Source organism: Vulpes vulpes, chromosome 13 (assembly GCF_048418805.1).
Source record: "Vulpes vulpes isolate BD-2025 chromosome 13, VulVul3, whole genome shotgun sequence".
In the NCBI taxonomy this organism is placed as follows: domain Eukaryota; kingdom Metazoa; phylum Chordata; class Mammalia; order Carnivora; family Canidae; genus Vulpes; species Vulpes vulpes.
This window is the reverse complement of record NC_132792.1, coordinates 145,383,666-145,400,322: the sequence shown is the minus strand read 5'-3', so window position 1 is coordinate 145,400,322 and position 16,657 is coordinate 145,383,666. Positions and strand designations below refer to the sequence as shown.

The 16,657-nt window shown below is 49.1% G+C and overlaps 1 protein-coding gene across 8 annotated transcripts in view; it reads left to right on the top strand.

The window, feature by feature from the left end:
• Positions 1–16,657, top strand: part of CACNA1E (calcium voltage-gated channel subunit alpha1 E) — a 493,362-nt gene that overhangs the window by 168,063 nt on the left and 308,642 nt on the right. For 7 of the 8 annotated variants that reach the window (XM_072733249.1, XM_072733244.1, XM_072733250.1 and 4 more), the window contains exon 3: positions 14,013–14,279. In XM_072733249.1, the coding sequence (XP_072589350.1) occupies positions 14,013–14,279 (267 nt within the window). Of the gene's footprint in view, positions 1–12,840; positions 13,263–14,012; positions 14,280–16,657 lie in introns of those variants that run through there. The other variant, XM_072733247.1, reaches the window with a different exon arrangement.

The following is a 16,657-nucleotide window of genomic DNA, read 5'->3' as shown; positions in this document are numbered from 1 at the left end:
GAGCACATGAGCTGAGTGAGGGGGAGGGGCAAAGAGGGAGAGGGAGAGAGAATAATCTTAAGCAAGCTGGACACCCATCGTGGAGCCTGAAGCGGGGCTCAATCTCTCAACCTTAAGATCATGACCCGAGCCAAAATCAAGAGTTGGAGGCTTAACTGACTGAGCCACCCAGGCAACTGAAGTCTACCTAGTTTTATGACAGGTGGATATGGGAGGGGGAAGGGAGGGAGACAGAAGGAGAAATGAAATGCAGAAGGATTACTTCAAGGTACATTCACAGAATGGTGAGCAGTCCTGCAGTGTTCGTTGAAGCAGGCAGTGTGTACTGCAAAGTGCTGAGATATCACTGGGAACATAGGGTGGAACATTTTGTTCACTCCTGGTCCTTAAAATAAAGACTTAGATTGGATGACATTTAAGTTTGCTTTTAACCCTAAGATTAGATGATTATAAGATCTCCTGATTATTATAGTGATCTTTGATAGGCATTAGGAAAGTCTTTATTCAATAAATACATTTATTTAATGACCTTTCACCAGGCAATACAACAATGAACATGCTCCCAAATTTTATTACACTGAAGGGTTAGACCACGTTCAGAGTTGGGCTATGCAGCCAACTGTTGAACTAGGTAGGACCTGGAAAAGAAAGAAGGCTCAGGACACCCTTCTCTTCTGAGGAGGAAGAGGCATAAAGTCCTGAACTTGCAAATGGAAAAGAAAGGAAGATTATGAAAGTGGAATAAAGAAAATAAAATTGACAGGGCGTGAGGGATGGTGGCTGTGGGAAGAGGGCAGGAGGAAGAATCAAAGATGCATCCAAAGTTTTGTTCCTGAGTAATAGGGAGTCTGTGATGCTGCAAAGAGAATGAGAGACCTGTGAAGGTGCTAGTTTGGAGGGAAGGAGCATGTGTTTTTAAACCAGCTAATTGATTCAGGTTGTCCAGGTGGGGGAGCGCATTTGAGCAGTGGTGAATGTGGTACCTGGCTTTAAAAAGAATAGGCCGAAAGAGAAAGACTTGGGCACCTCTCAGATATTAGCTTTAGCTGCAGCCATCCAGATGGACAAGGTCACCCAGAGAGAGTTTGTGTACTTAGAGAAAAGGTAGAAACAGGTTCTGAGGATTGCCTACATTTAGGAGGTGGAAGAAGAAAAGGTGAAGAAGAAGATGAAGGGGCAGTTAGGGAGGTGGGGATAGAAAATAGATTGGAAATGCTCCTGAGGGGGAAGCAGGGAGGAAGAGAAGCCAAGTCCTGCTGAGTCCGGATGCCGCAGAATGTGTACACACCCTAATAGCCTCCAGGGAAACAGACTCTGGTTTTAAAAATCCCTTGGATGCATTTAGCTGTAAAAGTGTTGAGCCACCTGATCATTTTATCACTTCTTGATGCCTCAACCAGAGGGTGAGGAGGGAGAGGGAGAGGAGGAGGCTCTCCAGTGACTCATCCTTCATGTGTGTTAGGAGTTTTGGTTAAAAGGTTTGCTGCAAGACAAAGCTGCTTGACTTCTTTTATAATAGATTCCTGGAGCACTGTGGCAACCATAGGACTTTAGAAGCTATAGCTTTTGCCCCTGAGAAGTATGCCACCAGGGGGAAGACATTGGAGGACTGTCCAGGATTGAGTTTATCTGTGCCATCCTGGATGGTCAAGCAGCTGCACGGGGGTTTGTAGCTCATGCAAAGCCTGTGGTTTCCAGGTAAAGGGATTTTTCATCTTTTCATGTGCGGCTGTGGAAGGGACTCTCTGGCCAGGGCTTGATCCTTACTGACTGCGGAATGACTCTCTGCTCTTCCACCATGAGCCCATGCAGACATTCCTGTCTAGTCTCAGGGTCCAGGCCATACTTTGTCCTTCAGCTTGTCTCTTTTGAGGAGGTGTAGTTGTAGGATGCAACCTCTGGCCTTAGGGAGAACCAGGTTCCAGGTCTAGCTGTGCCACTTACTCGCTGTGTGATCTTGGTTTAGGGATTTCGTTTCTCTGATCCCAGTTGTCTCAGCTGAAAAGTGACTGAAGCTAAACATACCTACCTTATAGGATTCTTGTGCAGATCAAATGAGGTAACATGTACACAGGGCTTTGTACAAGTGTAACACAAGTGTGCTCCACAAGCATTAGTTGTTGTTCCTGTTTGGAAACTCTTTTATTTTTCTGTTGAATTATTTTCAGAATTCTTTTCCCTTTCTCCCCGTGTTTCCCACCTTTTTTATAAAAGTATTTAATTTGAGGAAAATTGATGCCTAACACCCATTAGCCAGCTCCTGTCTGGAGACCTATGAAGGGTCTTGAGTGCTTTGATTGTTCTGGTCTAATTTCCTTTTGCAAACAGGGAGCTGTCTTTTGACATCACCTATAATGCCTGGTGTCTGCCCCTGTAAATATAACAATGATACCACCCATGGTGGTATGACAATCTAAGTTTACAAAGCATTTTCACACACACAGTCTTCACAATCTCAGCATCGTTAGGGAAGCTGGGTCTTTCACCCCAGCAAGCTGGTGGCTGTCACTGGGTTTGAGGTGCACGTGTGTATGAGGGCACGCATGCGCATGAGCGCACGCTTGAAGGATTGCTTCTTTTCTTTTAACACAAAGAGCTAAAGTTTCAAAGCAGGTGGGGTGTGGGTTAAACACTGTTCTAAATGGCAGGCCTGCTGTTCGTGGGGAGGGAAAGTGGCCTGAAAGTTTAAAAATAACCCGAACATTATAGACTCCTGTGAATTCTACAGCCCGGAGCACTGTGAGTCTGTGGGTGTCTTACCTGCTGGAGTGCAGGCAGGAAAACAAGTTGAGAGGCAGGAGGATTTAAATCTGCTGAATCCTTTAGTGGCACGCGTTGGCAGCAGCAGTTTTCATAGAAAAAATGAAAACCATACCTAATAATCAGGATCGATATTCCTGAATGGTAGGAAGAGTGCCACCCTTGGGTTTGCTGAACACAGAACACTGGCTAATATTTGGGCCCGCAGCAGAGCAAACCCTCCTTTTCTGCTGCTGAACACCATCTCTCCTCTTTTTCTTCCCTCCCTTACTGACCCCTCCAGAGTTTGGCTGATAGCTTTCCCAGATTGCTGCCTGAGACTGACCCACCAGGGAACTTAGGCCCTGGGGCATTTTGGGTAGATTTGGCCATTCATTGAAAAACAAGCAAATGGTGTGTAAAACCATGTTCATCATGAGTAAATTGTGTACAATAATATACCCTTTGGATTTTAAGCAGTTTTGAAAAGCTTAAACAGTTTTTGAAGTGAGATTCGGTTCTCCTTGGCATGGCCCATGCTGCTCTGGGACATTGCAATGTGGGACTGCAGGTCGGACTAATAACACCAGCACATATTGGAACATGGTGCACTTGGGAATCTGTTGTCCCAGTTGGTCTATCAATAGGCTCCTGAGATTCAGAGGGCAGGCATTACTGCTGGGATTTTTGCACATGCAGTCATAAACCCAACCAGGACTGTAGGGCAAGTCTTGTCTCACGTGCTCTCCTGACTCACACTGATCCTGAGACCCACCCGCCCCCGGCACCTGCTGTGTAATGTCTGGACATTTTCTTACATCTTGGAACTGTAGCATGAAATAAAGTAACTAGCCCAAGTCTCTATTAATTGTATCAATGAGAAGCCCTGCACTGTGGTGGTTAAGATAATGGATTTTGGAGTCGAATAGACCTATGGTTGACTTTTTGCTATGTCATTTACCACCTATCCGACCTTGAGGCAAATTATTTAGTTTCTTTCAATTTTGCTTTTCTTATCTGCGGAATGTTGATTATAATAGTACTTACCACGGGATTATTCTCAGAAATAAGGAAAGTAAAGGGCTTAGTGCAGTGCCTTATTATTAAATAATAAGTATTTAATACCCAATTATAATTAATATTATTAATGAAGTTGAAGTTGCCTATACTTTTCTATGTAATTATTATTTGTTTGATGCATGTCCATTTTTCCTCTTTTTTTTTTTTTTTAAATAGTCCTGGAATTTACAATGTCAAGCCATGACCTACTGGAAAATAGGGACGATTTTAACAAAAGAAAAATAGTATAATAGGAAGCTTTGGGTTATTATATTAATAATGCTTGACTGCTTCACATCTGGCAGAAGTTTTTTGCAGACTGTGACGGAGTGATGGAGGATTATGTAAAAAAAAATCAAGAATAAGTATCTAAGGGAAAGAGCTATATTATGAGTGCATCTATGTGTGCATATGTCCAAGGAGTTGGCTTGTTAAAGGTCTTAGGAGTATTTTGGAAATCTTATATTTTGATTGAGAATTACATTTCCACCTCTCCCATTTTTAAATGGCACATTAGGAATATTTAGAAATCTTCAAAAGATTCTGTAGTTCTTCCCATTTAAATATAATGTATTAGGCCTGTCTGAAAGCTCCCAACAGCATGGGAAGATTACTTTATATGTTTATACAGTTGGCTGGCAGAACTTGAGATCAGATCAGAGTTGAGTGTGTGTCTTAGCACATAGGCAAAAGTGTGTGTGTGTCTCTTTCACTGTAATTCTTTATAAGGGAAATAAGCCTGATGATGACATTTGTCTTTTCATAGAGAGAAGAGATAGAACCAGTTTAAGACTATAGTTCATTTTTTTTGAAGCAGAAGTTTATTCTTCTATGTTTTATATTCAATGGAAAGAGATCTGATAATATTCTTTGTGTGGGGGTCTGAATGTCTTTTTTTTAATAGGTGATTCCCCAAATCTTATTCCAACCATATTTTTAAAAAGCAGAAGATATTCCTCATAAGGGAATGAACCCTATATTTTGATGATTGATAAAATGAGGGTGAGGTTGTTATTGTGCTGGTAAAGATCCTCAGAGTCAGCTGATCTCCTACAGGAGAGGAAGGCATCATTTCTTGGTATCAAGGGGAAGATGAACATTTAACCCAGAGAAAAACAGCTGGAAACAGGTGAAAACAGAGCAGAGACTCAGAGTTAGGGCCAGAATATGTTAGGGGAAGGGCAACCCCTCAGACAGGAAACCAGCTAACCAGTTAATGCTGAAACTCTTTTTCACCAAAAAGAGTTGCAGGAGACTCAATGATTCATTCATTGATGATATATTTAGTAAAGGCCTGCTATGAGTATAACATGATGCAGGCATCTAGGTAACGCAGTGAAGGGGAAGATATGTCCTTTACACTTGAGAAGCTTACACCATAGTGAAGAAGACAAGGCATATATGATTGAAAAATTAAATAGGAATTTAGTGGTAAAGTTTTACCCATGACAACAATGACAGTAAGTAAACAAGGTACTATATGAATGAAACGAAGTTCTGTGAGTTTATAGGAGGTAGAGATCACAGATAGAATTGGAGAGGTTATGGAAGGCTTCATGAAGGAGGCAGAATTGAACCAAACCACACCTTGAAGGATACCTAGGAGTTGGAGAAGCAGAAAAGAGGAAGGATGTTATTGGGTCAGTCTGAATCAGGTGCTCTGAAGCAAGAGTTTTGACGCAGGAGTGGCCATGATATATAACTTTGTTGATACTATGGTACATGGGAGGATGGTGTTGGAACGGTAGGTTGAATGCAAATTGTCTTGAACTGTCAGGCTAAGGAATTTGGCCATTTTTCAGGCAACAAGGAACCACTGAAGTTAAGTGATTGACAGGGAGAATGATGTCACTTCAGTAGGAACTAGAATTTTTTGAAGGGGAGCATGTTTCGAAGAAATTACAATGAATTCACTTTTAAACATGTTGGGTTTGAGATGACGGACAGTCCATATGGACATACCAGTTTCCTTAATTGGGCATTTGGATCTGGAAAGGAGGTGGAAAAGGAAGGCTGAGACTAGGTGTGGAAGCAGAGGGGGTAGTTGGGAGTGTGGGTAAGGATTTGACCCTGAAAGGAAAGATGTCAGAGAAGATGCAGGTATTAAGAACAGCCCTATGGGGGTACTCTCACAATAAAGAGGGGAATAAAAGGAGCAAGAGAAGGAAAAAGACAGTGAGAACCTGGGAGGTGGGATGTTAAGAGAGGGAATCTCTGAGAAGGAGGGGAGGTCAGGGTACCAGATGCTGCAGAGCAGTCAAGGAAAAAAAGAGGGGGGTGCAGAAACAAGGGTCATCAGAGGCCAGTGGAGGACTTAGTGCAGTTTTAGGGGAGTGGAAGGGGCAGAACCAGCACATGGCCTGCCCAGGTGCACGTTTCAAAACTGGCCTTAAGTCCATATCATATGGGAATGCCTTATTCACTCTGATTATTTTATACCAGGTGGGTGTAACCAGCTGCTCAGTGTAGGAGAGAGTGGGAGAGAAAGGGTGTGGTGATGGACAGGTGGTGGCTTAATCTGCTGATGATTCCAACCCGAAGAGTCCTGTAAGAGGCAAGACTGGTGGGTGTGGTGGAATTGAGTTCCCTTCTCTGGGCCTTTAGGATTCCTCTAGGCTTTGTTTCAGCTGTGAGCTGCTTTTCCTGCTAGTGGGATGGGATACTGTCTTTAAGAGTGAAGTGTGGGAAAGGGATTAAGACCAGCAAGTTCAGGTTATAGCTCAGGCACCTTCTCATCTTGGGCACTGCCTCCTTTGCTCTAGCACCTGACATCATGCCTGACACAGGGAAGGTGTTCATTTTATGTTTGCTGAATGAATGAATCAGACTGAACCACCCAGGCTGAGCAAGCTTTACAATGCGTGGGCTGTATTTTGTTTTCTGAGTCAAGAGGCCAAGGGGGCGGATGGATGGGCGTGCTTCCGCCGGTTGTTCTCACCCTTAGATACCAATGCATCCTCCACTCACCCCAAGAGGTCAGAGCTGGTGCTCTGCAGAGTCGTCCTGCTGCACTTTGTCTTTTTAAAAAATTAATTAATTACTTATTTTTACATTTTTAAAATTTAAATTCAATTTGCCAACATGTACTAACACCCAGTGCTCATCCCATCAAGTGCCTTCCTCAGTGCCCGTCACCCAGTTACCCCATCCCTTCACCCACCTCCCCATCCACAACCCTTTGTTTCCCAGAGTTAGGAGTCTCTCATGGTTTGTCACCCTCTCTAATTTTTCTCACTCAGTTCCCTCCGTTCCCTTATAATCCCTTTCACTATTTCTTATATTCCACATATAAGTGAAACCATATGATGATTGTCCTTCTCTGATTGACTTATTTCACTCAGCATAATACCCTCCAGTTCCATCCACGTGCACTTTGCCTTGACCAGGACGCAAGGCTGGGCCCAGAGGATGGGTGTTGAGGTTCACTAAAGGGGCAAGGATCCTTGGACGCCTGGGGCTAAACATTGAAGCTCCAAAAGGACTTTCCCAATAAGGGTTAATGTTTGTTAGGTTGAATATATTTCACTTTTGTCCAGGCTGAAAGTGACTTTATCTTAGGGTGGAGAAAAAGGACTCAAGTATAATACTAGCATTTTTATGATCCTAGATTCACTGAAACACAATAAACATACTGACTGGTTAATCAGTTCCATGCATCTGACGTTCCCTCCACAGCTCAGGCATTCTTGTTCCATGCTACCGTTCCACATTGCTTCTCCCCACCTCCAGTGATATCTCTTTCAAAGGATCTCCCCTATTCTTTCCTTTTCCTGCCTGCGTCCAGCCAGAGGTGTAGCTCGCTTCTCTGTTCTCACTCTCATCGTACACACTGCTATGGCGCACATTACATTCTGCCTTGTGTAGAGCCCTTCCCCTCCCTTCAAATGTAAGCTCTCAAAGGCGTTGACCATGTCTAATATATCCTTGAGCCTCAGAATCTCGAGAAAAATGCCTGGCACATTAAAGGGGTTTAATAAGTATTCATGAAATGGGCTTATGTATGAATGAATAAGTAAACAAACACGTAGCTCTCCCAGGTACCAAGGTCTTTGGGCTCTTTGGAACTGTGGTCTCTAATGTTTTTCCTTCCTCTCTCTTTTCCCCTATTTATCTCTCTGATCAAGTCCCAGACACTTATATTTCTCTGTTCTTCTGTCCACCGCATACACACCAAAGTCATCCCCGGGCTGCACTTCTGCAGTCTGCTCTCAGAAACAGAAAGCTGCTAGATACGTGGTTTGCTCCGTGTTACTGTGGTCACAGCTACCACTGCTGAAATGTATTTAACAGATACATACGTAGCACTTGTGTGCCAGGTACTGCTCTAAGAGCTTTACACAAATTAACTTAATCTTCATGAAAGCCCTGAGACAGGTGGTATGCTTTCTTAGAAATTTAACCCTTTGGGAGTATTTCTAGCTCAGGTTCATGCCTCGCCTCTCCAAGGTCCAAGATCATGCCTATAACTGGACTCTCAAGCAAGGAAAGAATTATTTTGACATACAGCGTATTAATAGTAGCTACAGATTGTAAAGAGTCCTGAACTTATTATCAGGAAATCCAGCTCTGCTGTTTCCTACCTCTATGCCCTTGGACAAATTCCTGACCCTTTGTGCCTCAGATAATAGAATATGCCTCACAGTCCTGCAGCAAAGATGCAGTGAGATAACATTATCACAGTTGGCACCCAGGGACTACTGAGTTGTCATAAATGAATGGTTTTTAAAACATTTTTTAAGCAAAATTTGCACATCTATAGTTAGCTGGTAGAGTGTTAGAGCTGTGGGGTTTCTCAGGCATGGGTTTGAGAAATGCTGCTTCTAGGGATGGACATTACATAAGGATGTAAAGTTATGTTTCACCCAAGTAAGGGCTGTAAGGTATTGTGGAAGCCACCAGATTCCTAAGATGTCTGCGTTGCCATAATGCTCCTCTGCTCTGCAATGAATTTGCACATGGTCGCCTGCCAACTTTTTTCTTAAGAACCCACTCCCAAATCCTCTCTGCATTATGTTCCTTAGAGTACTGCTTTGCATAAGAGTCTATTTCTTGGAAAAGCTCAACAGGGGGAAAATAGAACAAAAGGGGCTCTGATAGCTTAACCATAAACTATCTGAGTGTAACTGGCAGTGGGGGAGGAAGGAATGAGGAAGCCAGGCTGGTGGGCGGGGCACATGCTTTTTGGATGAGGCTAGATTTGCAGACTCTGCAGTGATGGGCTGAAATCTCACGGGAAGATGGCCCAAGGCCTGACAGATCTTGGAGGAGCTTTATGAATGAGGGGAATAGGATAAGTACTTCTCCACTCATGCTGCTCATGATTATCCATGTTAGTACAAACTCCCAAGGCCTTCCTGGTCTGGGAGAGTTCAGCCCACTGGTTTCATTCCTTTTCCAAAGGAGACTCGAGATACTCTCTACAAGTCGCCTTCCCTCCTGTTTGGATTTTGGATGGTACACTGGAGTTGAGGGGCTACAGGGTGAAAGCTTTGATATTAAACCATCTATATGGGATTAACCTAGGAAAGTTTTTCACTTGCTTTCTCAGATCTTTTTGGGATTCGAGTTTGCAGGTCACTGGTTTCAGAAAAATAGGCATGCAGAAAAACATTTGGTTGCACCACGTTAACCATGTGTGTATATGTGAGTGCACGCATGTGTACTTGCAGCATGTTGACCTCGTGTCCAGTGTGTGGGGCTGTACTTTCCAAGTACTGTGATATGGGATGGTTGCATTGTGGTAAAATTTGGGGCTTGGACCTCAACAAAGTCCCACAGAGGGGTAGAGGGCTGGGACAAGAGATCACCTCTTTAGGCATTTCTAAGTTCAGAGAGAGGTGTGCTAAGGGTGCTGGGCTGCCAGGTGCTAGGCTCACAGCGATGTGCTCGCAAATGACCAGTAGATGGTGCTCTAACAACAGGGAAATATGGCTACCGTCCCTCCATGGGCTGGAAAGGGATTTTAGGAAACCGGTTTCCGGTCAGTTCCGACCAAATGCTGATTTTCTACATTTCCATATGTGGGCCTTTAAGAAGACATTGGAAGGAGGGACATGGGAAGGAAAATGGGCACCAAGTTCCCTTATAAAGAACATTATGGCAATGACCTGACCTCAGGTTTTTTTCTATGGATTCCCCTGGATCTTAAGGGCAGTACATGCGTTCCTGGGCTAGCATCTTCCCAGCAAGGCCCCAGGACAGGAGCATGTGGCTACTGATCCAAATCAATTTGAGGATGGGAAGCATAGAATTCCCATGGGCTTAGTGTGATTGAATAGTCTCTTCTCATGACAATGAACGCTTTGGAATTATACTATTACCATCCACAAGAGATTAGACTGGATGTTAGAAAGAGCCATAAAGTAGAAGTCCAAAGATGTGTTAAAGCCCAGGGAAAATTACTTAAGGTTTCTGAAACTCTGGTAATTTGTCCACCAAATCAGGGTCAAAATACGTGGGTTGCCAGGCTGATCTCCGAGATTTGTTGTGAGGCTTATGTAAGCTGAAAACTATTAAACACACATAGAATATGTTTAGCCATTGAAATTCTAGCTCTCTGGGAGCTAGGCGAATGGGGGCATTGGAGACGTTCATAGATCTCAAAGGTCTGAGGAGGTGTGACTGTGGGGTGGATGGTGGTGGTGGTGGTGGTGGTAGAGCATGAGAGTATGCCTCCCTCCCACCATTACTGCCCTTAGGTCAAGTCCATTCCTAAAGACTTTTAGGCCAGCATGTTTGCTTCTTTCCCCTCTACCCCCTCCCCCTGCAATGAAGTCCCCATTTATAACTTCCCTGCAGAGGTGTTCATAGTCCAGCATAGTCAACATTATTCCCAACCCATGCATTTGTGACCCTATCTTCTCAGAAGGCAGGGAGGCAAGCGCCAGCTTCACTGGGTCTTCACATTTCCAACTATAGTATTCTGTCTTGGGGAACCTAGGTCTCTAAAGAATCATAGCAGCCACAGGGAACCCAGGACATTGTTGAGAGAGGAAAAGGAATTAGTACTGCCTCTCTGCTGAGTGGGTGACATTGAAGACCCAGATCTGGAGGCTCCAGGTCTTCTAAGAACCTCTTCTAGGAGGTAAAGCTTAGAGAGCCCTGCTTCCTCTGAGCATGAACAGACACGCATACCACCCTGAAGCCTGCTAAGGCCAGGACCCAGAGAAAAGAGGTGAAGTTGTAATGTGAGGATGAGGTCTAGCCAGTGAGGCTATAGAACCTTATTTATTTATTTATTTATTTAGATTCAAGAAAATGACACATTTTTTGGGGGGGGGGTCATCTATTTTGTCCATTATTATATCCTCAGTGCCAACAGTACCTGGTGCTCAAAAATATTTATCAGATGATTGATTTGAATGAATTTTGTGCTATGGATTCACGGCCCTGCCTGAAAGCATGGGTTTGACCACTTCTGAAAGCCCTTTCTCATCTGCAGCTTACAGGGTTACTGAGACAGCCACTTGTGACCCTTGTGCATGACTAAACCGTCTGATGGTTTGTGGTTCACAGCACCACTTCCCCCTTTCACTTCTGACTAGGTCTCCAGAAAGAATGGTGCCCTCCAGTGAAGGCTGGTAGAGTGCAGAGTAAGGCAGTAACGTGAAATCAAAATACTCATTAGAGTGGACACACCTTGAATAGTAAATCTGGCCTGAAATGGGCTACCTTGAATCAAAAGGTCAGCACGCTGTCCCAAGGGCAGCACTGACACCATTCCTTTGGATTTCCAGTACCCCGGGACTATCCCTTCACACATATAGTCACCTGCGTTCTCATAGAGACCTATGTCAATGCGCCCATGGCCGGGCCCACACATAGACACACACACACATAGGCACACCTGTGCCTCTCCCTTGGATGTCATCACCCTTCCCATCAGTCTGTTTCACTCACCGGGACACTGCCTTTCATACACGTGAAGCCACACTCCCCCATGGATTCCAACCTCTGGGTTTTGGTCAGCCTCTTTGTTTCCTTCATCAGCCGCTCCCCTCCCCTTCTCTGGCATTGCTCAGGTGGGGAGGATGTGCATAGAGCTGGGTGTGCTTTGAGGCTGAGGTTGCAAAAAGGAGATCAAAGTGTGTTCCAGCCAGTGTAGACATGGAAGGAGACAACTGGTCCTGTGCTCAGTTCAAACCAGAGTCTACCTGTGGAGAAGGGCTTGGTTGCTAAACCTAGGGACTCTTTCTCAGGGTCTCGGAGCCCACCTTTCCCACTTACGCAGCTCAGATACTAATTGTTTTATTCTTCCTTTAATGAGGTGGGTTTGAGGAAGTCAGCGGAGCTGACCTGTGGGTGAAAGGTAGGGGTGGGTGGATCCCCCTGATTGTTGAGACTTTGATAAAGGTAGTGTTAGCCCCAAACTCGCCATCGATGGCCCCAATAACTGGACCAGTCTTCCAGAAATGGATGCGCAGGGCTCCGCTGAAACGGAACCCAAGAGGCCTCCCCAGATCGCCTTTGCAGGGGGAGGCCAGAAGCTCCCAAGGGGAGCTGGCACCGACACCGGAGCGCGGAGCCCCCAGAGGTCCTAGCGTGCCTCCCAGGGCCCGCGGGTGGCCGAGTGGGGCGATGGGGAGAGGGTGCTGTCTTCCCCGCTGCTGTCCGGGCAGCGCTCCTTGGAGACCGGGGGGCGAGGAGGAGCAGCGCGGGGGCCCCGGGGCGCGGGGGGCGCGGGGCGCGGGGCGCCGAGGCTCCCACCGCCCTCCCGGGCGGGCACCGCGCGGGCCCAGCTCCCGCGGACGCCTCGGCGGGGACGGCAGGCGCCAGTGCGTGCGCGCGTGCGTGTGCGCCCCCGCCGGGCTGGGCTCGGCGCTGCTGCGGGGTCGGTGCCGCGCCGCCAGCTGCGCCCGCCTCTCTCCCCTCGCCGTCCCTTGGGGAGAGGCGACTCCAGCTGGGCCGCTGCGGCGGGGCCCGCTACCCCTGGCTCCATAGACCAATAAGCCGGACCAGCCTCGCTGCCGGGGTCCTTCCGGCTCCATCCCCGCCTCCCGGCCCCGCCGGCCCCGCCCCCGCCCCTCCCGGCGCTCCGGCGCGCGCCCCGCTGCGCCTCTGCGCTCGGCCGGCTCCCCCCTCCGCGCCTCCCCTCTGCTCCCCCACGCCCCCTCCGCTCCCGGAGTGCGGCCGTCCGGGGGGCAGGGGAAGCCGAGCCGTTCGGGAGGAAGTTCGGCCCTCGGACAACTCCCGGGCCAGGCCACCGCCGGGCTCGCTGCAACCTGTTCCTCCCTCGCCCCAGCGCCCGCCCGCCCGCCCGCTCCCGCTCCCGCTCCCGCTCCCGCTCCCGCTCCCGCCCTCGCCCGGCGCAGCCGCGGATCGCTGTTGCATGCTGATCCGGGGAGGCGGCGGCGGCGGCGGCGAGCGCTCCGGCAGGATGCTGGCACTCGGGCTTCGCTGCTCTCTGGATGCTGCTCAACTTCTCTCCCAGCCGCAGGAGCCCTGAAGTCGTTTGTCCCTCTCCGGTTGGATTGACTTCTTATTTTGATATTTTGGGCGTTGCGGTTTGCGCAGGAACCTCAATATCGCTCTCCCCCCTCCCTCTCTGTCAACCTTTGGATGCGTCTGTGCTGGCAGATTTAAAGACCCAAGTCTTGGCTGTGGAATTTCTTAGATGGACTTGCCGGGGCTCGCGTTGTAAAGCATGTCACCATAACCCGGCCCTTGTCTTTTTTTTTTTTTTTTTTTAAAGTTCTTTTGTTTTCATTTTTCTCTTCCTCCCCAACCCCCACCCCCAATAAATCACCAAACTGTTACCTAGCGGGCCGGTGCCTGCCTCTCTCCCAGAACGAGGTGGTGCGTCTGCCAGAAGAGGAGCTATGTTTGAAGAGCAGCCTACTCCACCCCTCTCCTCTTCAGTCCCCGAATGCCACCACACACTGGCATTTTGAAAAAAAAAATTGCCTCCAGAAACTGAGCACCCCCAAGCCCTCCCCCTGCTTTTTTTTTTTTTTCCTCCTCCTTGAGGAATGGAGCTTCGCAGAGGTTGTATTTAGATTCAACAGTTCAGAGCGGCGGGGCCGCTGCTGCCGCTGCCGCCTCTTCCAGGAGCTCGCGAGGCTCCCCGGAGGCTCCCCGGAGGCTCCCCGGAGGCGGTGGTCCCCGGGCTCCGTCTGGATGCGGCTCTGAGTCTCCGTGTGTCTTTCTGCTTGTTGCTGTGTGCGGGTGTCGGGCCGCGATCACCTTTGTGTGTCTTCTGTCTGTTTAAACTTCAGGATGGCTCGCTTCGGGGAGGCGGTGGTCGGCAGGCCGGGGTCGGGCGATGGAGACTCGGACCAGAGCAGGAACCGGCAAGGAACCCCGGTGCCGGCCTCGGGGCCGGCGGCCGCCTACAAGCAGTCGAAAGCGCAGAGGGCGCGGACTATGGCTTTGTACAACCCCATTCCCGTCCGGCAGAACTGTTTCACCGTCAACAGATCCCTGTTCATCTTCGGAGAAGATAACATTGTCAGGAAATACGCCAAGAAGCTCATCGACTGGCCATATCCTTTCTTGCCCACCATACCTCCCCTCTCCCCCTTTGCGTTTCTTTGGGTAAGGGTGGAAATCTAGCTTGGAATTCATCCCCCATCCCTCTCCTGGTGCCAATTTGCCCCTTTGTTGAAGTGCAGTCTTTACTTCCGTGTACCTAAGGGGCAAGCTTGGTGCTGTAGAGGCCAGTGTGGGCACTAGTGCTTTTCAAGGTAAGACTTTTGGTTTTTGATTTTTCCTATGTGGAAATCTCTAGCGTCCCTGGGTGCATGGTATTCCTGTGGCTGCCCCTTTCTGGGCTGGGCTTTGTCTGATTCTCAGCAACCCCCCCCCCCACCCCGCCCCGGGCCCTTCATATAGAATGGGTTGCCCCTAATCTCACAATTTTCTTTCATACTCCCCTTTTCCTCCGTTAAAGCCACCCCCTCGGCCCCCATCCCTACCAGCTGGGGAGACACCCGCACTATCTGCCTGTGGGGAAAGTCAAGGCTCCCTGAGGGACTTATCAGTTCAGAAGCTTTAAGAGTCTGGGCCAAAATCCTGTAGACAGACAAATGGATAAATAAAACAGCCATTTGGCTGGGGATCCAGCTAACTCTGGGGACTCAGTTTAAGTTCCAGTGTGAGTGGAGTGAATGAATGTGTCAGCGGAGGTAATCTCTAATGATACAGCCCAGACTGCTCAGAGTTGGAGTCCTCTTCTCAGCCAGAGAAGAACAGCTCATCGGAGCTCATGGTTTCCTTAGTCTGAGGTTGGGTGCTCCCCGCCCCCCTCCCCGCCTGCCTCTGAATGCGTGACCCAGCTGAGTGCTCTCCCAGTGCCCAAGATGCAGGTTAATCTGCTGGGCCTGAATTCTTCCGCTAAGGGCTGCAGCCACTGAGCCCAGAGGTGTGCAAGCAATCTGTCTCTCCCTACCTCCAGGGGAACTGCTCTTCACAAAGAGCTGGTGGGGGCGTCTCTGACAGTGGCCGTGTCAGGGTGAACAGGCATGGAAGGAGCTTCTTTGCCGGTTTAATCAAGTGCACCAAATGCAGGCTGCTGATTAGGCATCTCGCTGCCTTGTTCTTCACTAAGAATTTGGGCATCTGGCAAGGTCTTTAGGAATTGCGGGTTGGTGGGGGTGGGGAGGGTGCTTGGTAGGAAGCAAGCCAGGGGGGTGGTGTTAATATGGGGGTAGGCTTGGAGACGTGGGACTTTGATGCTTGTGTTAAGAGATTTCTTGGGACGGATGCACCTGCAAAGGAGGCTCCTCCTCTTCTCTGTCCTCCTCTCTCCCCACCCCCACCCGCCAGGTGTGCAGCAGTGAGGCAGCTGGAGCTGCATTGGGTCTCTAGTATCAGTGAGGCACGTGGCTCGCTTCCCCCAGGGCCTGGGCATCTCCCTACTACCCCCCACCCCAGTCTCTGGCCTTCCCCTCCTTCCTCCCCTAGTTCCCTGCCTCAGCAGCACTGCGATTGGCTGGCGCTTGGTGCTTCTAGGCAGCACCCCTCATTAGAAACGAAGGAGCATCTCTAAGCAGATATTCTTCGTGCTGCTGCTGCTGCTCAAATCCTCCCACAACCACCCCTGGCTGGGCTTCCTCTCTCCTCCTCTCTGCACTCTCCTTCTCCTTCCACCCTCCTTCCACCCCCACAGAGTGATTCGGGGTCATTCGGTGCCAGAGTTAAACGTCTCCAGGGTGCGGGTATCGGGGAGGAGGAAGGGTCCGGTCCCCGAAGTCCCGCCTGCCGGTGCGCTGCACAAAGCGGACACATCCCCTTATGTTGCGTGCTGCGGCTGCAAACCCTTCTCTAGGCAGATCTCTACTGATTTCCCCAGCGGGGCCCTGCTCCCCCGCCGTCCGCCTTCTACAGTTCTCTAGAATTCCCCACCCTCCAGGTGCTGCTTTACCGTGCCCCTCTCTTAGGGGCATGTTTACTCAGACCGGCGCCCTTCAGTTTCCTGGCCGTAGACAAAGCCACCCGGCCGCGCCGCGGGTGGCACCGTGTGCCAGCAGCCATCGCTGGCACCTAGGACAGCGCCACTGGAACTCCCCAGGCGTCCGTGGCTCCGCGACCGGCCCGGTTCAGCACCTCGGGCACCTCCGGCGGGGCCCGGGCTCCGGGGCTGGGAAACCAAGCAGGGTCCCTAGACCACGCGGCTGGTGCTATTCACGCTTTCTCTTCCGCTGCAAAGACACCGCCTTTCTGCCAGGCGTTGCGAGCGAGCGTGCAAGGTGCGACAGCGGCTTTTACCCCGCCCTTCCCTCGTCTTGGGCCAAGATGGGCCAGAGAGAGTCAAAGGAGAGAATAGCGAGTTGATTTCAGCAGCGGCACCCCGTGCCTTGGCTGACGGCCGGTCCCAGTGGGCTCTTCTGTCCTCCTAGTTGGAAGTTTCGCAGTGGTTCTA